This window comes from Gavia stellata, chromosome 2 (assembly GCF_030936135.1).
Source record: "Gavia stellata isolate bGavSte3 chromosome 2, bGavSte3.hap2, whole genome shotgun sequence".
Taxonomy (NCBI): domain Eukaryota; kingdom Metazoa; phylum Chordata; class Aves; order Gaviiformes; family Gaviidae; genus Gavia; species Gavia stellata.
This window is the reverse complement of record NC_082595.1, coordinates 53,338,952-53,361,777: the sequence shown is the minus strand read 5'-3', so window position 1 is coordinate 53,361,777 and position 22,826 is coordinate 53,338,952. Positions and strand designations below refer to the sequence as shown.

The window sequence follows — 22,826 nt, the reverse complement described above, 5'->3', positions numbered from 1 at the left end:
AAATCAAAAAGGTACACTAGAACTTGTTTTCAAGTTGAAAATATTGTATTTTTTAAATTATGTGCCCACTTTTGTGCAGCATGTACACCTGCGTTTATAACCTCGGTTTCCCACATCTTTAATTCCATCATACATATTTACCAAGACCAAAGAAAACAGAACAAAATTATCCTGGACCAAATTCAGGAGTCTCTTAAAGCAGGAACATTTCAGTCGTATTCTTTGCTCATCTCTGCTGCTGATACAGAAAGGGGAGGGGGAGCTTCGCAACACTCCAGCTCAGAGCTTGGCATCTAAAATGTCAAAAAGGCAAAGATCACCTCACTCGCCTGAACTCAGCTGACTGGAAAGGAACAGCATTTCTTGACATCAGCCCTAAGAGATTCAAGGTTCAAGCTGCTCTAATACTTTATGATGGATTTGATATATCACATTTCTGCAACCCACAGTATTAAAGGATTTAAAATATGTCATAACATGATGCTAACTAACAACTCTTCTCAAGACCTAGGGTAACAAGACACACTTTGAAATTCAGCTGTCTCTGCATGCAGTGCTACTGATGCTGCACTTGCACATCCTACGCAACAATTTCTGACTAAAGCTAAGGGAACATACACATATTTGAAATCACTGGTGATGAAATTACAATAAAATGTTGCCATTTTGTCAGGATACCATGTTAATAATCTCAAGCAAAAAATGCTGAACGCTTGTTTTGGGGTTTTTTTTACAGATAAGATACATGACTTCAGAGCTCATATATTTCTTTTTTTTTTTTTTTTTTGGTTACATTAAAACAGTAACTTAGCTGCTTCACCTCTTTACTTTTTAAATATAGCACATTAGTTATACTGATGGGGAACTAAAGCCAGCTTCAGATCACTAACTGACGGTATGCACAGACTAGCTGGACAAGAAACAGGCACATTTTCAGCAAACTGTAAGAGAACCTCCACAAATATGCCTAGAAGTGTGACCAGTTCTCTTATCACCAAAAGTATAATTTCCCCTGGTATCTTTTCATTTACAATCTTTCTCTCTTTCACACACACACAAATCCACACTAATTGAAATTATTGTTTTTTCCTCAGTCTATATATTTGCTTTTTGTTTATGAATATGAGCACATCAGCACACAAAACAAAACTGGAGGATAGCACCTAGTAATAGACTGTGGATACAGTAGTTCTTGCACATAGAACAGTTTAAGCACAATTGAAATTTATTTAACATAAGAATTTATAATTTGATTTATTCTTACTGTGACTGCTGAGTTACAGCAGTAGCAATTAATTTCTTACTAACTACAGAATCCAGGAAGAAGTACAAAGCTGAAGCCACCAAGGTTTACAGGTTCAAACAGCCTGCAGTCTTGTTTCACACAATTTTGGGTAAATCTGGAAGGAACAGGAACACAGAGGTCCAGCCTGCAGGGCTCCAAATCTTCACTAAGACATTAGGTTGTTTTGGATTAGAGGGGAAAAAAGAAACAGGGGGTGAAGGGGAAGACCAGAAGTTGCAATTGTTTACAATTACAAATTAAATTACAATTAAAATTGCAATTTTAGATGCCAAGCTCTGAGCCAGAGCATTGGCAATGTTTACAGTGAAAGTAGGTTGAGATCCACACAACAACGCCTGCTTATGCTTGCAAAAACCCAGGGAAATTGAGTCATTTGGGGAACATTCGGTCATTTCAATGAACATTAACTCTGATGTGGATGATTACCCTTCAGGTATCTACAGTGTTAACTATATTGCTACCTAGAGTGATAAAGAGAGGAAGTGTTCTTCTTTTCATAGTCCTTCAATAGCACGTGACAGCACTGAAAAATGAGATACGTAACAGGGACTCCGGAAGACATTCTCTGGAAGCTGATCCAATGCAAAGTTAGGCCGCTGAAGGCTGTGGCTTCAGGGGAAACTGAGGCTATCTAACAGCTCCCTAGAGCCAAAAGGAGACGATTGTATTCCCATCCCCTCCTGTTCTTTGTCATCTTCTCCTAGAGGCTGAGTTCCTCCTTTACACTGGCTCTAGCCAATACTATATGCCTTTAAAACCCACCTTAACTCACTGTAAGAACAGGAAATATATAGACTTCTGTTGCTTTTCAGTGAGATAACTGACTCATATAGGCATCTTCACTGGTGCTTGGCAAACCAGAGGTAAGCAGCGAGCTGGGAACAGGCAGCAGGGACACCCTCCTCCCACGCTGAGGTGAGCTATTCAGGCAGTCTGTCCTTCTCATGAAGCCACAGCTCAACACAATCCCACCTCAGAATCAGCAGACTGGAATAAGTAAGGGCTTCTCAGGCTTCATATTAACCTTGTGGAGCTATCTGATTATATACATGTATTTTTAAAAGATTATTTTCGTAGTGAAGATCAGCAATGGAGCGTCAAACACAAATACCTGCAGGCAGTTTATCTAAACTGGGGATTAGTCACTTCACAGATGCAAGCATAATGGACAATTTCAGTGCATTTGTACCCTTCCTAAACTAATTCTCCTTGAACCTTGAGTGCTTCCCTACAGCATACCGACAGCCCAATGTCCCAGCAAGAATCAGCATGGGTCCAGCTCCGCATTCCCTAAAATCTGTCTTATCTAATTTTTCCATATCTGGGCTATCTTTGTTTATTACTGTGCAGCACAGAATCAGCTGCAGACAGGATTGTTCAACAGAAAGGAAATAAGATTGCATTGTAGAAGTGGTCTAAAAAATGTAGGCACATGCTGGTAACAAAAAAATCTCATTCACCCAGGATAAGATGGTTTGGCCTCCCAAAGAAAAAACTTGGAATGAAGTAAATCCCTAAAAAAGATGACCTCAGAAAGAAAACATCAACTCACACTCATGCTTTGTTGCTGTTATTTACATTTCCAATAAAATCAAACAGTGGTAAATTTGAACTGTGGACTATGTAAAAAATTCTCTGCCTGGAAGATTATAAACACATGAAATTCAAACCCAAATGAAAACTGGTAATAAAGAAAAAAACCCCAATATCAGTCCATAAACACAAGCTCTCAAGTCCATTTCTAGCAGTGCTGCAATTACTTAACCAGATGTCAAATGTGCCAGGTCAAAAATAAGAACAGCCTTCTTAAAGGCAGACAACGTGAAACTTTTAAAACCATAATCCATCCCTCTGAAAATCCATCAGAAAATTGTACTAACAAACCTCCCAGGGCTCTAAAAATGTGAAGTGATGCATGACTGCAATGGAATTCTAAAATTGCCAAGTGATTTGAAGGAGGTTTTACATATATATATATACATATATATACACACACATATATTAGAGAGGAAAATTTCATACAGTTAAAAAAGTTATCTCTGGCATATAGCAAGCACCTGAAGGTGTGAGAACCCACTCTCAGATTTGGCTACTGATTCTTCTCCTGATGAAGTGCAGCAACGTTGCGGAGTCACATCTAATGAAAAGTGCTTTGTCAGCCTGGACTTCGCAAGAACTCATGAATATGCGAACCCCATCCCATTACATTCATATCATGCTCTGCCCAGTGAAAAGAGCCACTACGTACTGAGGCACCCTTATTTCAAACAGCAGCATCTTGTGTACTTAAAAGCTGCTCCTGATACAACTAAAAGCCAAAATTCTTGCATACAGCAAAATTTTTCCAAAGAAGCTAGTGTGTTGTGCTCTGACATTCTGAAACCTGTTCTTGGAAAAGATTACTGTAAAATACTAATGTCTTTACAGCTTTCCCCCCTGCCTCTTTTTTTAAAGGCGCAACAACTGAAAAGTTGGTCATACTGGGCCTATATCTATGTAGTGGTTATATTATCTTCTGCTGCTTTCATTTAGTATAAATTATATTTAATACACTAAATACATGCTTGTAAAAGTAGACAAACACAAGTCATCACAAGAACACACACAACAAAAGCTATTCAATAACAGTGCATTTCATTGTATCTCTTATTAGGCATTTTATGGAACATGCTTAACACCTTAAAATGTAATACTAAGCATGCCTACATATTTCACAAAAATATAGAAAAAAACAATTAAAATGCAGCAAGGCCAATTTGATAAACACAGTATTATTAGCATAAGCTTCTTTCTTTGTTAAAAGCTTGATTCTGACATTCCTACAGATACAGGGCAGAATTCTGCTCAGAAAGCAAATACCGCTTTAAATCAATGGTGCTGTTTATGAAGTAGGCCTGCTCAGCACTAACGAGTAATGAAACTCGCCCTTTGTGATTTAACTGTGCAACATCAACTACAGCTGAGGAAGTTATAGTTGATTAATTCATATTCTAAAAAAAAGAAAAGGAGAACACTGCTGCCTCTACCCATGAGCCCATTTTGAGGTCAATGGTAACAGAAATGGGTAGCTTTCCATCCTTGCACTCTCATCTGCTGCCTGGAGCACCACCGTTAAAATTGGATTCAAACGACACACCTCTATTTTGACTGCAGTAGCATTAGAGAAGAAAAAGGGAGTGGGGGGAAGAGACTGTATTTTTCAGAAGCACTCAGGTACCATGGAAGTCCATTTGCTGAGTGATGTAGGACCAAATTTTCAAAGTTGTAGATGCGTCTAAAAGACCTACGCAGACATCGCCCCAGTGAGATTTCTCAAAGGCACCAATGTGAAATAGAAGACAAGACAGCTCAGAATTCAAAGTTAGTTATTCTGGCTACTGGCTGGTAGCGCACTGCAGCTACTGCGCTCCGAGATTATTGTGATGTACTAATTGCACGAATAGATTCATTACCAAACTGTCTCTGCCCAAATCTAACTGTTAGCTTATTGCCCAACAATCCACTGCTATTCTTGTCCAAATTCCTTAACCAACCCTGCCAAATCAGTTCTCCGTAACTTCATGCATTGCACAAGTACAAGATACGCTTCAAGTTTCTGCATACAGGGAATTCAGAACAGGTACTTCATTTTGATTGTTTGTAAAATTGCATCACTGAATCCAACATCAGAGTCATTTGTGCACTTCACTGAAACAGCTGCAATGTCATGCAGAACTGCAACATACACTGACATTTGGCAGCAGAACCCATGAGCCATCTTCACAGACTTAGAGTGAATATTCAACTGTGGCACATTGAAAAAAGTGTAGGTTTCTTGAAACCATACTAAAAATCTCAGCTGTCCAAACAAGTTTCATACCTGCATGGTTTTACATTACTCAGTTTTACAGAAATAATTGAGATAAATAATTTCAGTGGCAGAAGCCTTACCTTCCCAATTTTCTTATCAGAAAAAGTCTGAAAGGATTTTAATTACCTTTCGCTTGTCTAGACAATTTTTTATTCTTCAATCACATGTTTATGATCTTTATAAGAATGTTGCTTTTATGGAGAGTCATACTGGAACAATCCATAAAGCAGCTAAGATTGAAGAAGATGTTTTGAGAAGACCTCTTCCTCCAGATCAAAGCTGAAGTGACCTAAGATGCTTTCACTTTTCATCACTTCCCTTACGCCAGCAATAAATGTGCCAGAGTTCATTGAAGCCCTCCCTGATGCAATTTTAAATGAGCTGGCTTAAACAGAGTAAGAGACAATTAGCCGCAAGAACCGCCACTGGAAGAATACATCAATAATATCTTAAACCACCTCAGCCATTTTAAAATTGGATTTGTCCACATCCTTACTTCAGTAGAGATGTGCATCATGCTGTCAGATCACATTTCAGAGAAGGTACATAAGCCATTTTGGTTCAAGTGAATCACTTTGACAATATCAGTATAGTTAATATAGCATAAACTGGTAGAGATAAAGATGAGAAAATATTTCAGGCCAATACCAAGCACCTTGGTAGTTTACATGATTACTGTGAAAAACAGAAATGGATTTGAAAATTTAGAAATAAAAGCAGCCACAACTCACTCCTTCTGTTCTTAAAAAAATAAAATTATTTAAAAAGTGTCCAAACAGTTTATTCAAGGAAGGAAACAAACCTCTGATTCTGTTCTCAAGTTCCTCTTTTGGTATCTAGTGACTCAGGACAGAGTACCTGTCCCACTAAAAACTGCTCATAGCCCTCAAAAAACCTGGATCTTGTCTCCCAGTTTCAAAATTCTCAAATTCAGGAGCAATAGCAGCACAGAGTATGTTTCTCTATCTTGTTGTTATTAATTAAGTCCTGTTTGCTGTTCCTGAATTGCTATTATTTAGTTGCACTGGATGGGTGTGTTAGAAAGTAATGGAAGATGGATCAACAGCTGTAGTTATTATGAAAATTATGGCAGCACATTAGAGGAATTGCAGCTGCTCAATTCATGCAAATAAGAGCTACTTGACAATGACTATAATTACACAGTATGTCAAACAACATAGCTGGCGTAGAAGTAGAGAGTATGTATTTTAGAAAGCCAAAAGATTTCCATTTCATTATGTTCACATTCCCTAAACTCCTATTTAGGGATAACAGGATTCACTTTCTGTCACTGGACTCAGATACAGAAAGGTCTACTAAGTCTCCCAGGTGCACTCTCCTGTCAGCACTGCAGCTGTCAAACACTGTACCTCTCTGCATGTTTAACAGGCATTTATAATACAGCCTCAGAGGCCATAGTCAGAGCTGAGGTTCCAGTTGACCAGATGTTGTGTAGATAGAAGAAAGATCCGGCCACATCTAGTTTCAAAGCAAAGAAAGATTGCTTCTGAGTGGCTCAGACAATGCAGATACCATCGCCTTAAAGCCTGTTCCTGATACCTGGAACAGCACTGTAATACTCTAGTTTACTTTACTTAGTATTACTTTTGAATATAAGTACTTTCAGCTTGTTCTGGACAACTCCTTTCCCACTTCAGGTGCTGAGGCCCTCTTAAAGGGCACATTTCCTCCTCTTAGATAGGAACTTCACTAAAAGCTCCTCATTTTCAGAGAGGCTGCACACAGTGCTTATCCTGTTATATCTGTAGGCTGTTTGCACATCAGCAACTGTTTAAATAAAATGACATTTTATTATTTTAGTTTCTTCAAGTTCCTATTCTGCATTCAGCCTCTTTAATTAAAGCCCTCTGTTTTTCACTTGTTGTTTCATGTTGGCAAATCCCTGCACCTCCACAGAAGAAAACAGGGACAGAACCTCATTTGCTTTCCTCTGCATCTCAAACTCCTGTTTCAAAAACTGTACAGCACAATGTTACAAATAACGAACCCAGAACACAAAATACTAGACTGATGGAAAGTTTTATTTATTTATTTTTACTTATGACAGCCACATAGAGACATAAGGGGATATACAATTTTGCAGTCCTACCTCTCACTCAGGAGTGAGAAGTTGGACCCACTTGGTCTATGACACAGGCGGTTGCTAAAGCTCCTCACTGCTCTTATTTTACACAGTGATTCAAACTGTATAACCTGACAGTAAATAACCTTTCCTCTGTACTATCAGGAAACCCAAACTTTTTTCCTGTGAAGTCTGCTGACAAAGCCCAATTCCTAATGCCTTGGAATTCAGGGACCTGACTCCTGGTAAAAGTGTTACCTCAGGCTTCCCACATTTCACAGGTACAGTCATTAAATCACCGACCCAACATGACAGCTACACAAATTGTTGATCTTACCTGAAATCACATGCCGTGGTAAGTTCTGCTCCTCCTCCAACAGCTTTTCCTTGGACTAGTGCAACACTGATCAAAGGCAATCTACACAAGAGAGTTTTGTAACCAAAATTCATGCTTTTAGTCTTCTAGAAATTACAAAGGATTCAAGCAAACCATCTCTACGGTAAAAGATCAGAAAAATACACTGTTCCAACTCATTCAAATAACTACATCTTTGTAGGTAAGTAGCACAATACCAATTCAACTTACGCCAAAATGATTATTCCACAATTAATATGGAATCCCAAAATGAAACAGATGTATCAAATGGAATCAAAGTAAAGAAGATCATGTAGTATGTTATGAAAAACACATGCTACAGATTATACCTAAAAAGACTATCGGCAAGAAGGAGTGACAGGACAGCGACACAAGACCCTACAGTAAGCCAGTACTAAAGCAGTAGAAAGAGGCACGAAGAACTGCATGGCTGGGTTATCCAAAAATAATGAGATTCAGTGTGATACTTTCAGCAGCTTCTTCAGAGTGCTACTGTCTCAGTCATCAAAAAAACTTTTTTTCTGAAGGACAAAACCATCCTTTGAGGATAGCAACAATCTGTTACCTTTGATGGTGTTGTATTTAATCATGCTCAAGGTATTTAATCGTGTTCAAGGTCATTCAAAGGACAGAGGGAAGGAAGAGTATGTAGGGAGAATCTTTCTCCTCTGCCACTGTGAAATGAATACTAATCAACAGTGACTGGCTTAGGATAAGCCAAGTTCCCTGAGAAATGAAGACAACTGGTCAGTCCCAGACTTTGCATGCTGATACAGCTGTTTCGTCTTTTACTACGAAGAGACAGTTAAATTCATTGAGCAGTTTTGAAAACACATTCAGAAGTCAGCTTCCCAATCATGACCACGTTTGGTTTCACCTCTACTTTAACAGAAGCACCAACAACTTCTTATGGCCCAAGTTCACTTACCAGCTGCAGCACACTTCATACAATAACACATGGCACAAGTGAACCCACTTGAAGAGCGTAACCTCATTTTTCCTATGGTCTATGGGGAACCAGAAGATATGGGTCCAAGTCCCCTACATCCATACTCTTGATCCATTTGAGGCACCTCCTTCAGGATCACAGTCAGCCTCAGCTCCCTCTGAGGGAGATTGATCCCATCTACAATAGATGTCCCCAGACAGCAGTTCAGTGCTCCCCCTGAACCACAGCTTCAACATACTCTAAGTTAAGACATCTGAGGTGAGGGCTTAATCTTCATACATTTTCCTCCTCTTTGCTTTGCCCCATCAATTTTGATTATATGGAGCCCAATTTATACAAATGGATTGCAATTCCAATCCTGAGAATTCCTTACAGTACTACTACTACTAAGTCTCCAGTCTCCTGGGCAGTTTTACAGAATAATGTTAACTAGCAACATTTTCTCATATAGATTATTTGAAAACAAAGATTATTTATCTTCAAAGAGCTCTGAGCAGAAAAAAGACAGACTCTACCACACATGGATTTAATAGAAATGTGATTTCTTAAGGGAAACTAGATCTAAAGGGAAGGAAAAAATGTTTTTCAGAAATACCAGATGGTAGAACTGAATACATTCCTCTTATGAAGTGGGAAGACTAAATAAATACATTAAATAAATGTTACCTGCGTAGGCTGCATAAGCTGGCCCTGCTTGTTTTTTTAAGAGCTACCCATTTCCACTGAGCTACAGCAGTCAGCCTCAGAAACTTTGACAGTCTAGATTTCCTTAACTCTAGGTATCTCCTGGCCCTTCACGTATAAGCCTATAGGGGTTTTTTTTATGTAATTCAAAATTACATACTTAAGACTATGTATTTAACTTCAAACACCTTGTTGAAGAGTTAGCCAAAATATATTCCAATCCTTATAATTACTTCATAAAGAAGGGTAAAAAAAATATATTACCTCATAAGTCTTGTTAAGGTGTTTTGCATAAACATGCACATATTCATCCCATCCTACAAAGAATAGGAAATTAAAAAATGTTAAGTGAGCCTAATGAGATGCAATTAAACACACAGATGGAGTAGACAGGAGTATTCATTATATTCACTCTAGCTGGGTTTTTTCTCTTCGGTTAATCTTGCCCAAATTCCAGCCCAACCTCACTATGCACAAACAGAAAACCTAGTATAAATCAGGTTAAAAAAAAACAGAACTCAATCAATTTATGTGATTTTCAGTTATTATTAAACCACTGTTAAAAGTGATTGCAATACTGAACTTCTATGATGTGAAATTTTACATCCTTTCCTCTTAATTTCCTCTTCTCACTCCCAGTTAAACACCTATAATGCTGAGTTTTAAGTTTGTATAGGACCATAAAGCACTGCATACTTTTTACTGTTCTAAATCCATAAAGTTTTAGACAAGATACAGTTTACCAACTACATTTTTTATTGTTTGGGCCAAAAGCATTTCAGGAAGAAAACCCAAACAAACACAAAACCACACACACAAAAAAACCAGAAGATTTTTCTTACTTCCCTCCTCCTTTATGTTTTACATCAGCTTGCAAACAATAGTGAATAGCGAACAATTGTTCCCTTCTCTTCCAGTACAAGAACTAAGGGGCTACAAATAAAATAGGTTACTGCTAGGTTCAAAATAAATATTTCTTCCCACAACATGTAGTTAAACTGTGGAACACTTTGGAACACTTTGCAGCAGGGCATTGCAACCTCTAAAAGACTACACAAATTCAAGAACAATTAGATAAACTCACGACAGAAAAATTGACAAAAGGTTATTAAACATCAGGTAACACCTCTAGCTCTAGAAGTCTTAGGCACAAATTGCTGGGGACTAAGAGAATACTTTGAAGCAAAATCATTATCTGTCTGCCCTCTCTGTTCTTATAATCTCAGACAGCCAGTATTGACCAGGAACTTGACAAATGACTGGGCTAAATGACTCAGTATGACCATGGTCATATACATACTGAACTGCATACACTGAACTACACATGTGCTGTTTAATCCAGATTAAAAATAAACCACAAACGTCTGAACACAGTAGAAGTAAAAAAACAGTAGGTAACAATTTCAGCATGTCTTTAAAAAAAAAAAACAAAACACCCCCCACCCCACCCCCCCGCCCCCAACAACCAAAAAACTCTCAAACAAATGGTAAGAAGAAAAAGAAGAAACAAACATATCTTTATTGGCATTTACTAATTTCTAAAACACAGTTTTACATGGGTTGGCAAGTTAAATAATCTGCCTTAATTAAAAGCTTCTGACTCATACTTCAGGGAAAGAAAAGATATGCAGTAAGTCTTCAGTACATCTTGGAACAGGACCTTGAAATAATAGTAGGTCAACTTCAGCTGATCTATTGTCCATTTATTCATGTGTTCCCAAGACCTACTCTGCCCAACGCCAGCCAATATTATGGCGTTTAGGGACAGATCTCTGGCAGATATAATCTGCCACGACAATCACTACACAGGAATGGGTGAATTCAGTTTCACTACATTAAAGGCCTGCTTGAAAACTTCAGCACATGTTGATTTACAAAGAGGCTTTTATTTATCACCGTAGCCACCTCCTACACCTATTAAGACCAGTAACAATATTACCATTCCAAACAATCAAATCCTCTGTGATAGCTATCCTAACAGCTAAGTCCAAAACCCACACAAATATACAAGGTACCAGTTCTCAGACATGGACTTGCACAATTCCCATACTACAATCATCAGGATGAAGCGGCAAAAAAAGCTCTTCAGAGAAAGTAATTTTTCACTTCATCACAGCAGAGTCCTTGCATTAAAATTGGCCAACTCAATTAATACCAAAATCCAAAATGGTAATTAAAGATTAATGCCAGAACAGACCAGCTCAATAAATGCAGTTATGACTGAGCAGACAAAAAGAAAGGTCTTCATATTCTCATGTGGTAGAGAGATTAGGGTGTATCACATGGAAAAAATGCCTACACAGAAAAAACCCTGAAAAAAAAAATCAATTACTTAAGTCCTGGCCAACATACCCTTCAAACCTTCTTGATAAGAAAAATAAGGCTACCTGTCAGAGTGTTTTATCTGACTAAGAGAGGTGTTCACTGGAGTCCAGTGGAATAATCACATTTTCAGCTCTAATGCTGTCCTTGGAGTAAGAAGAAAACTAACAAGCAGAAAGTGAGGTAAAATGCAGTATGCACTACATATGGATGAAAAGTATTAATAGTTTGCGGTGGGGCTAGGGGAGGCAGGGAAGAAGAAAGTCACCTTCGTAAAGTAGAAAACTGTACCACTAGCTCTTTTTGCTGCAAGAGCTTAGAGTCCACTTTCACTACAGACAGAACAATATTTCCAGACCATCTCCAACTGCTTGAAAGTCTTCCCGCCGTGGCTTACTGCTCGGGAACCTCTGTCCTAGGGCTTCTAGACAGGGACCAAGGAAAGTGAAATTCTCCTTCATGCTTCTTTCCTCTCAGATATCCTTTCAAGAGCCTCTCCTGCTTTTCAGCTAGCCAGCTTTTCAAGTCTCACTCCTGAATAAGGTTATTGCTCTTGGGAACCAGGCTTACAAGGATAGAAAGAATTTTATTTTTTTTTAAATTCCACTATTAATTTGCATTTGTGATTTGGTCACGCAATGTTAGCACTCGCCAAAGAGGAACAGGCAGGGGATCTGGGCTTGTTCCAGGGTTAGGGACAAATGAACATGGGAAGAGGAGGGCGAAGAGGAGGGCGAAGAGGAGGGCGAAGAGGAGGGCGAAGAGGAGGGCGAAGAGGAGGGCGAAGAGGAGGGCGAAGAGGAGGGCGAAGAGGAGGGCGAAGAGGAGGGCGAAGAGCCACTAGGGGGCACGAAAATCCTTCAGCATTCTTGGCCATTATTCTGCCCTTCCTGCATTACAGGGAAAGGCAAACTGTATTGTAAATTATGAAATATACAATCTTCACTCATCCAACTGGTTGAATAAAATAAAACTGTTTTCTGTAATTACTAAAAGCTATGGGCTAAAGCAGCCTTGCAAAAACATAAAGGAAAAACATACCAGTTCAGGCACGAAGCTATTCACTTTTTTTTTGCTTTAGGGGATGCCTGTGAAGAGAAAACTTAACCTAATGCTCTTTTAACCTGAACCCAGACAAAACTCTCATCTGCAGCGAGTTAGAGAGCAGAGTTCTGCAAGACTAAAGAACAGCAAATGCTATTGCTTATTCTATCAAAGTTTTATTTAATAAAGACTATTAAATCCCACCAAACAGATGGTTTAGGAGCTGCTATTATAAAGAAAGTCTCAGTTCGGGATAAATAGTTTGAACTCTCCCAAGGAAATAGAAAGCAACCATGTTTAACTATGCTTGGAGCATTTCTGGTGACTCTTAAACTTGTATTTCAGTACTAGCATGAGATCTAGATTCTTTGCAAAGAATTTTCAACAAAGTTATAAATAATACCTACGCATTGCATTCTCCCCTGTATATCTGTTATGGACCCTAATCCTTACAAGAGCCCTCTCTGCCACTGCAGTGGCTACAAGTAATTTGTATAAACATAGAATAGTAAATGTCAAAGACAGTATGGAAGCAGAATCACTGAGAATTACCAAATGCAGAACTCTGAAGGAAAGCCTAGACTGAAGATGAGAAAAGAATTGGCCCATGCTTGGTTTCAGCTCCTTTTCTGTTGCTATAATGCTAAAATAAGCTGAAAATTTCAGAATAAAAAAAGGTCAATTAAAAAAACTCCCAAAAATCACAGATACATCTGTATTTTTAAAATGACCAGTCCTTATAAAGCATCCAAATGAAAACTCCCAAAAAAACATTTATATCTATGAAGCATGGTGTCTCCATATTAAGAACAGCATACCTCTCACGGTGTTCCACAAAGGAAACAAAGCCTCCTGTACCTTTTGAAAACTGAACCATCCTATTTATTTTATAAGGCCAGAAATATTTAAGACATTGTGGGTTTTTACGATATTTAGTTTCATCAACAGAAACAAATCATCACTAAAGACAAATACCAGATTAATGAGTTTTTGAATTGGTGTTCTCACTGGAATGTTCAATTAAGTGTTTAATTTGTGTGGTTAAATCCTGAAAACCTGAAGTGGCCACAAAAAAGCACCAGGATGCCAGTTACCACAACTGCAAACCAGGACGTAAGAGCAGCACAGGAAGGCCCCCTTCCCCTGTAACTGACAATGTCCTATTTCACATATTGCCGAGAACCGCATAGTAACCCATAAAAAGAATTGCAGCACATGTGAAAGTTGTCAAGACTGGGTGGCATGAGTCAAAAACTGCCATCAAACCCTGACCTCTTCAACCCTGTTGTTACACACATGCAGGTCCAAGCACAGTTTTGACAAAATTAAAACCTTTCTGTAATAGCAGCCATGCTGCTTAAATTTGGTTTTGACTTTATAATATATAAGAAATTAGTACTTGTATCTGCTTTTAAAGGTCCAACTACTGAAGCACAGGTTATTTGATGTGTAAATTCACCGTATACTGCTCTGAGAAACTGAAATGACATTTTTAAAAGAAAAGGCTAAAAAGAATATGTAACATAGGAATTCAGTTATGAATCAATTACAATAACACTTAAGGCATGGCTTAAAGGGTCTGCCAGCTTTTTTTGAACCATTAAAAGCTCTATTCTGTGACTTACATGTAAAACTGCAGCAGAGGCATAGTACAACATGTCTGTCTGAAAGGGATCTCAGAATATCAGAAAGCTGATTTTTCTTCAAAACTTAATTTGTATCACTACTTGCCTGGGAGTTGGATATTGCTTTGACAGCATTCAAATCAGATCCTGAGCAAAAGGTGTTTCCTGCACCATAGATGATAAGGCCTTTGCCATCCTTCCAGTTTTCCAGTTCCGTTACCCTCTCCTGGAGTTCTAGCATCATAGCGCCTGTCACAAGAGGGGAGAAGCAAAATTTTTAAGAGGAATTTATCATCACCACAATGTTTTACATTGCTTTTTTCACCACCAAAACCAAGCTATCATTAATAAGTGATGGGCTTAAAAACACAAAGGAAAGCATCACCTTAAATCCCACACACAAGCACTGACATATGTTTTTTCCTCAAAGATGCACTTCCTGAAATTCTAAAGGATATTCTGCAACTCACAAAAAAAAGCAAGGAGGCAAACATAAACTCTACCCAATTTATTCTTGTTTGCATACATTCAGGACACATGAACTTACATGTATCTATCCAGATCTGCCCATCTAGTCATTTCACCCTACCTGAAGAACTAGCAGAGTACAGAAAAGAATCATGTGCAAGCTGGGTTCAAGGTACGACCAGTCAATGTTAATAAAGATTCCTAAAAAAAGGCTGAAGAACAAACTGTGTTGGAGACCAAAAACATTTAGGAGTGTTCATTGAAAAGAAAATAAAGATGTATTTGAAAATAGGAGCAAAGTGCCTTTTATCTTTTAAAAGGACAAGAAAAAAAAAAAGATCATTCTAAAACATCTTTTATTCCCTCCCTGGTACCTCTCTAGATAGGCTCTCTTTACAAAGTATATCCAAGGCTCCAAATGTATGGATTGTACAGTAGCAGCTTTCCACTTCTAGCTTAAACATAGTATTCTCATATGTTCACATAAGTACCCTTCCTGATGTGGAACTCTACAAACTCCTGTTTCTAGAGCTCATCCTAGACTGCAGCATCTTCCACACCAACTGCACGGTAAGCATTAACTTAAAGCTCTTCCTCTCTGAATGCCTATGACACTCGTTCAGTTATACTCTTAAGAGAAAACATTTACAGAAACTAATTTCAGAAAGCAGCCTACATACAGGCTGATGATACTCTCAGCTTTATCCTCCTTTGACAAGAATTTAGATGGACAGGTCTACTTTCTTCAGACAGGAACGTGCTTTAGATTAATACCCTCAAGGACTCTTTTGTTTTGTGCCAAGAGTGTTGGGTTTTGACCCTATGCCTGCTTGCACAGAACTCATCATGTTCTGAAATTGCCTGTTAGCAGCCATCCTCACATGGGAAATTTTTTTTCCTTCCTGCTTGTTTTCCTTGCAGTTCCTGACGAAGGAAGCTTTCCAGCACCAGGTCAAGAGTAACTTTTCAGTCAAGCACTTCCACCTCAGGCTTGGTCTCAGCCACTGAAATAGCACATTTTGACAATGTTCCTGAGGAGGTCAATAATTAAGTGGACATTACATATTATATAACAGAATGACATTGGGTTGGTTTGGGTTTTGGTTTTTTTTTAATCCCATTGTCAGGTCCAGACTATGATCCTCTAACAAATCCTAGCACTTTTACCAGTTCCTTTCCCTTCTGTATTTACAATTTGATCATGCTTTTTGTGTGTTGCATTACATTTGCTTTCATTGAATTTCACCTTGTTGATCTGGAGCTCTTTGTAGCTGTTAATCAAGATCACACTGAATTCCACTCTTCTGCTCCAAATAATAATCTTGCAATTTCTCCCAATTTAGGGTCATCTAACAGTTTCAGCGGTTCACTTTCTATTCCCTCATCCCAGCCTCGAATGGTGAGATTTTTGTGGGTCTTCACTTGCAGTGCTTTCCCAGCCCGACAGTACACTCAACAATGACTTTTCTGCAAATGCTGCTGTTTAAATGGGTGTGCATCAACCCTGTGAAGTTCACTTTTTGCATATTTGCCAAGTTTTCTTACAAGAAAGGTATCTGGGCTGGCATCCAAGCTTTGCCAGAGTCAAGATACAGCATAACCACTGTTTGTGGTGCATTTAATAGTCAAAGCAGTGAGGTACTGAAGAGTCTTTCCACAGAGTATTACGAGCCAAAAATCTAGTTAACTGAAAAATGGAGTTTACAAAAAGGAACCATATGAGCCAGTTACATGCAACAGCAGGGGACAAGAGACACTGGCCAGAGCCTGTCCTGTCCTTGTGGGAGAGGATCCCTTCCATTACTGACAACACTGAACTATTATTTTACCAACAGATATAGTCCATGATGTTTGACATAATGATGAGGACACAATACTAAAGCAAATCCTCATTCTGCCAGTCTCGGTCCTTCACTATTTCATACCAGTAAGTTCATGCTCTTCACAGAACTACAAGTACTCAGAATAATAACTTGTTTGCATCTTAACTATAATCTGAGAATAAATACTTTAAAGTCAATTCTAGAAAATAAAATTATCACCATTATTATCTAATTTCTGCAGGCTGGCTTCCTTCTCTTTTAAATTAAGTTCACCTTCAGTTCAGCAAGAGGTTGGGCTGCTGAAATTGGTTCCACCAGGCTTAAACTGACATTATTAGCATTTATTTCCACAGAGACCATTTCAAACAGGTGGCTATCAGATTACAGTTAAGAAGAGAAAAAAGGCATAACAACCTCCACATTGCCCATTAGCAATTTGCCAACAATTTTGTTCTGCTTTTGGTTCCGTGAGTTGCTCAAGCTTAGAATAAACATAATTCCTTTGAGATAAAAAGTTGCTGTTTAAAATAAGTGCCTGGCAAATAGGATTTCTCTCAACAATTTAATGATATTTTGCAGCTTTCTAAAGGAAGTGTACATGTATATTTAAACTCACATCTGCCGCTATCCAGAAGCTCTAAGACACAGAATGTATTTGAGGGGGGTTATCTACAGGCTGTGGCTGATGAAGTCAACCAGGTCCTGCTGGGGCAATTTAGGGGTTGTGCATCCTACCCCTTTTCATACTTCTCCTGAAGGGTGTTACTTGATACCAACAAAAGGAAAAGGATCCAGTGCTTGCTATTTCCTCAGCAACTACAGTTTACAGACAGTGATGTTAAAATAAAATGAAGAGCAGTATAAATTAATATACCATACCATCCACCACAGCAGCCAAGGGGCCAGCATGATTTTGCTTCTACTCTCCCTCCTGTAACAACAAAGTCTCTGATAGAGGTGCAGAGTAGAAAAGAAGCAGTAATCTCTTCAACTGCCACAGTAAGATTTTCCAGAGCAAATTTTTGTGCCTATTACATAGCAAAATGGAGTACTGCTCTCTACAGGGCTCCACACACTACCATAAAACAGAACTGCCTGATCCCACAGCTCATTTGCTATATGCTAATCAGGGTCTGCAACAAAGACAGAACTATTAATTTCCTCACGGGTTTTTGTAGCTCCTCTTTGCTACTAGAGCATCTAATTCACATGCACTAATAATTTATTTTCAAGGCAGAGAGATTATTTTACAGACTGCTAACTGTGCCAGAGAGAAAATACCTGCTGATTTGGGGTGCTCAACTTGAGCTGTGTGATATGATTTCAGTATATTAACATTATATAGCACTTCATATATTCAAAGCACAGCTACCAGTGGCCTAAATAACTGCTGCAACTGCTCAGCACTTCAACAAATCAGTTCTGAGCCCCTTCCGCCAAGAACCTAGAAAACAGAGAACATAGTTGTAAGATTCTATGAAAGTTTAGTTTAAGCAATTTGACTTGTATTACATCTGATCTCCATAGCAGACTGGGCATTATCTGTCCTTTCTCCTTTTGCTATTACATCTCATTTCATGCCCCTTTCAACTTCCACAACAAATAAGCTAAGAATACACAGTCTACAAGCTGTACCTTGCACAGCTCTATTTTGAGTCAAAAATAAAAAAACAATCTCTAGAAAAAGAGGAAACAACAATGTTATTATGATTGTATAACAACATGTATGCTGACACGGAGGCATTCAGAAGGATAATCTCTATGCTAACGTCTTTTAGCTACAACTTCTCAAGTTAGGTAATGATTTTATACGTGAGCTTTTCAAGGGAAGCAAAAGAGAAACTGCCGAGACATCGAGGTGCGTTACCACTAATTCTGTCATTCTGTTAGGTTCTCTTCCTTTCAGCTAACAATCATTAGTCGAAGGAGTAAATTGACATTCTCCCTGTAAATAGCTCTATGCTTTGCTAGTGGGTTGCAAACATATTTGCTAACAGCAAAGGAACAGTGAGAACCAGGCAGGAAGATAGAACAGCAAAAAAACCCCCAAAACCAACAACCCTAATAAGATGACACAAATGTATCAATTTTAAACTATTAAGAGATAATGCATTCTTACAGTAAAGGCTTATGCACAGCTCCAGCTCAGGCAGATGCAGACCCTGAACCTGTGCCACTTATGTCTGAAGAGAACGACATAAATTGGACTATTCTAGATGCTTAAGGAGAGACAGCAAATATACATATCTTGGAGAACAAAAGCCTCTCATAATACAAGATTAAGCGAACAGGGCACTTGGTTTGAACTTTCTCATTGAACTAATTTGAACTTTTCATTGACCACTCACTGGTATTTAAGATATAAGGCAAACAAAGAAGAAACGGAAGCCAGTTTGGGTGACAAAAAGACAAATAATAGAATCTTAAGTAACAGGGAAGGCTTTAGGTAAAGAACAAAGAAGTGAACTCACCCTTTCTACACGACCTACAAAACAAAGAAGGCATCTTCCCACCCCCATAAAAATACACTATACATTTCCAAAGCAGTAGAGACAAAATAAAAGGGGATATAAGAAAGAGCACAGTAGCAGAATTGGGCTGACTGAAAAAAAAAATAAGGGGGAGAGGGATGTTCTGCCAGACAGTCCCTGTGTCGTTGAGAATTTCTTACATTCTCACGACATTTATGGCAAAGTTGTTACTATGCAGAACAGTGGGCATTTGATGCGCATATAAATAAAACTTAAACATTTTTCTTTTAACTAAGGAATGGTAAGGCACAGGTTTTCATTTTGTTTAGGCAAAATGCTAAAAGGGGTAACTGAAGGAGAAAAAAACAAACCAGCAACCCCATCAACTAATTAATACCTGTAAAGGCATTCATTAGCTTTGGGTTGTTCAAAGTAAGTATTCCAATGCCGCTGTCATCTTTGGAGAGGTTGATGGATCCACCAGCAAACTGCTGAAGTTTCTTCTTTATCAATTCTTCCTCATAACCATGAGCACCAATATACAGTGATGCCCTTCTCTGTTGTAGTATCCGTTCCTTTGCAGTCTGAAGTAAGTTCTTCCACAGAGAAGCTGCCATTTCTGGAAAGAAACAGAGGGAAAAAAAATCAGTAAGTTTCCTTTTAGATCCACCTCAGTCCTCTGACAGAGGGAAGCAGGACAGCAGAAACTAACATAAACATGATGCAACCACAGAGGTCTACAGAAATCACTGCAGACAGTATTTGCAAAATTCTTAGTTTGAGTCTACTCCCACAAAGTTAATAGGACTTTTATAAAGTGATTTTAGTAGTTAAGCCAGAAATTAGCATCTTTTAAATTTTTTTCTTCTAAAAATTACCCAAAAGTATTTGGGTGCAGAATATCAAAGAGGCTAAAGAACTGCAGTAAGATTCTTACATATTCCATTAGAGCAACTTACTCTATACCAATCTTCTAAACCCTCCCCCCTTCACCAAAACAACCCACCAAAAAAGCCTACACCTGTGTTGGAAGAGAAATCCTATCAAAAGCCCTGCTTTTCAGGATCTGGATGTTTTCAGGATCTCCTGTTTTTCTGTAAACAACTATTACACCACAAGACCTTTCTGAGCGAAATACTTGAGGAACACAAAAATTAAGAACTGAAGACCATTCCGATATAGAGGTCCATTCCCTGTCACCTAATTCCATTAACACATTTATCACACTCCATCTTAACACAAGTTAGACTTCCTAGCCTCTGGTAGCTATGTGCTTTTCCCAGTCATTCCAGTAGCTCTGGTTCCACTTTGAATTGATCTCACTTGGACACAGAGCACCAGAACCTATGCAGTACCCCAAAGCAGGAAAAGCGTACAACAGTATTATATAGAGAGCATTGCTCTTGCCTTTCATACAGCTATGTAATATTGTTAGTCTATTTCTATGTATCGCTACACCCATGGTTTATTCCTCTGCTATTTCCACTCTGCGATGTATGCATGTATACCAGGAAATAACAAGGAAGTCATTATCAAATACTATTCTTGAGCTGTGGCTCTACTTTATTTTATTTACCTTGGAAAAGGGTCTACTGGAAAAAGTAGCTGACAAGTGATTTGAAAGAAAGAGGGTAAAGCCTGAACTGGAGACTGCTGATCGGAGAAAGAAGTCATCTTAGAAGCCACTCGGAGTGGGAAATAAAAGAACTGCCACAGGACACAGAAAAAGGTTTGCTATATTAAAATCTGGCAATTTGCTGGACTAGTCCTAGCTTTGCCCCAACCCCCTTTTTAATGGATGCAACTGTTCAGAAGACATGGTAGATGCTAATTTTTTGGAGAACTGGGAAAAGACCATCTTTGTTTCTTAATTATATTTGGCAGAAACAAGAGTCTTCCAAAACTCACAAGAAGCTCCTGGAAAGTTTTTCTAAGGTGAACCCAGAACACGAACGTATTCACTGAGAGAGAATTTGGTAACAGCTATATTTAATGCTGTGTTCAGGGCATCTTACAGTTTACAGACTGGAATTTTTAAAACATTTATTACATACACACGAACAAGCAAACACCTATTAAAAAACCACACACAATTAGTTTATAATGAAAGAAGTGAACAATCCTGTCAAGTGTACACGTATCTTGTCTCTAGCTGCACCATCCCACACTAAAGAGGAAAATGCTTCTGTTGGGGCAGGTATAATCCTCATCAAAATGAGGAAGTTTGCACAGCAACTACGTTACGGGATATGGAGGAGTATGCATCGTACCAGCTTCAAAGAGAGCCACCTATGCCAGTAGATTTATACCTGTCCTACCACATCACATCCACCAATACAGCACTATATTACAAGTTCAATACAAAGAAACTAGTAACACCTATATGAATCTATGCATTATAAAGTCATATACACTGGAGTAGGTAAAGGGATCAATTTTTAACATCTGGTGAGACACTTTGACAGGTTTCCAAAGCTCATTTCTCAGCTAAATGATCTTTTTATATTCAGACTCTCAGAAGAGAAACAGCCTTCCATTTTCTCTAAAACTTCAGTAGTCATTCCCCACCATACATTCACGCAATAATACTTTCCATCCAGCTACTAGTTTTTGCTTAGGAGAGAACAAACATTAAAAACGCGGATAGTGCAGGCTCTTGTTGCAAAGTGTAGCTTAAACAATTAGCTCCCAATTTTTAATGAATATAAAGCCTCCCTAGTCCTCGTAAGAAGATAGACTAGACTTAATTCTCTAGGAAGCCATGATGATTGGCTTGAAAGCAAAGAAAAAAAGTGTTCTGTTAACCTAACACCCTGCCAAATTATACTTGTTTGATCACTTTCATGCTACCTAGATTTTGCATGTCAAAAAACGTACAGAGCGAAACAGACTTAAGATATGGAAATTTTATTCCACAAAAAAAAAAAAAAAAAAAAAAAAAAAAGAGTCTGTCATTTTCAACTGTGTGGTTATATGCATTAACAGCTCTTTAATATTATCACTATGGTAATAAAGAGCATCAGCAAGTGCGGGATTAGAAAACAAATTGGACATCACTGCCTGCTGATCATGACTCATGATTAATGACTCATGCAAGGTATTATCATCAAATTATTTTCTTTAAAACCATCTCTTACAGTACCGGTCAGTACCCAGTACCTTTTTAATAAAAACAAGATTATTTTAACAGCTCACTCTGAGAAAGCTAACCACTCAGGAAAAGCATGATATTTAAGCTACAGCTCTCTCAAACTAAAGGGATTTCTGCTGATCTCTGACAAACAACATTCAAAATTTCAATCAGTATGGAGCACTCGCAATCCATGGCATGACTGATATTGATTTTCTTTACTGTAAGTGAAAGCAGTCCAAGAGAGAGATGCTCAGTAACCTGTACAACATTGCGGGACAATCCAAGAGATATTTATTACACTAAATTGTTCAGATTTTCAGTTTAACATAATTATGTTTATTTAGATGCACTTACAGAAATGAAGTCTTACTCTGATTTTAAAAAGTCTAACATGCTATACCCATTAACATCTGTAGCACACACAGTTTATGCACAGTTTTTACAGTGAAAAAAATTCTGACAGTACAGAAATAATGAACAGTGTGGGTAATTAGTATCTTTCAAATGTTTTAAGAAGTGCTACAGCTTTATATATCACTGGTGACAATTAAGAGATAAGCCGACAGTACGGGTATCAACAGTTGTTCATTCCACAGTTGTTGTACCTCTTACAGAAACCAACAGTTTAAATCCTATTTGGCACTCAAGTGATTTTATAACACCCTTGCCTGTGGGCTAGCAGACTGTGGGTT

General features: G+C 38.3%; 1 protein-coding gene across 2 annotated transcripts in view; it reads right to left on the bottom strand.

The window, feature by feature from the left end:
* The window catches only part of ECHDC1 (ethylmalonyl-CoA decarboxylase 1), a 38,957-nt gene that overhangs the window by 11,933 nt on the left and 4,198 nt on the right, over positions 1–22,826 (bottom strand). For both annotated transcript variants that reach the window (XM_059835570.1, XM_059835569.1), the window contains exons 2-5: positions 19,399–19,620; positions 14,346–14,488; positions 9,513–9,565; positions 7,577–7,657 (exon numbers count right to left, since the gene is read on the bottom strand). In XM_059835570.1, coding sequence (XP_059691553.1) covers positions 7,577–7,657; positions 9,513–9,565; positions 14,346–14,488; positions 19,399–19,618 — 497 coding nt within the window. In that variant the 5' untranslated portion in view covers positions 19,619–19,620. The remainder of the gene's footprint in view (positions 1–7,576; positions 7,658–9,512; positions 9,566–14,345; positions 14,489–19,398; positions 19,621–22,826) is intronic.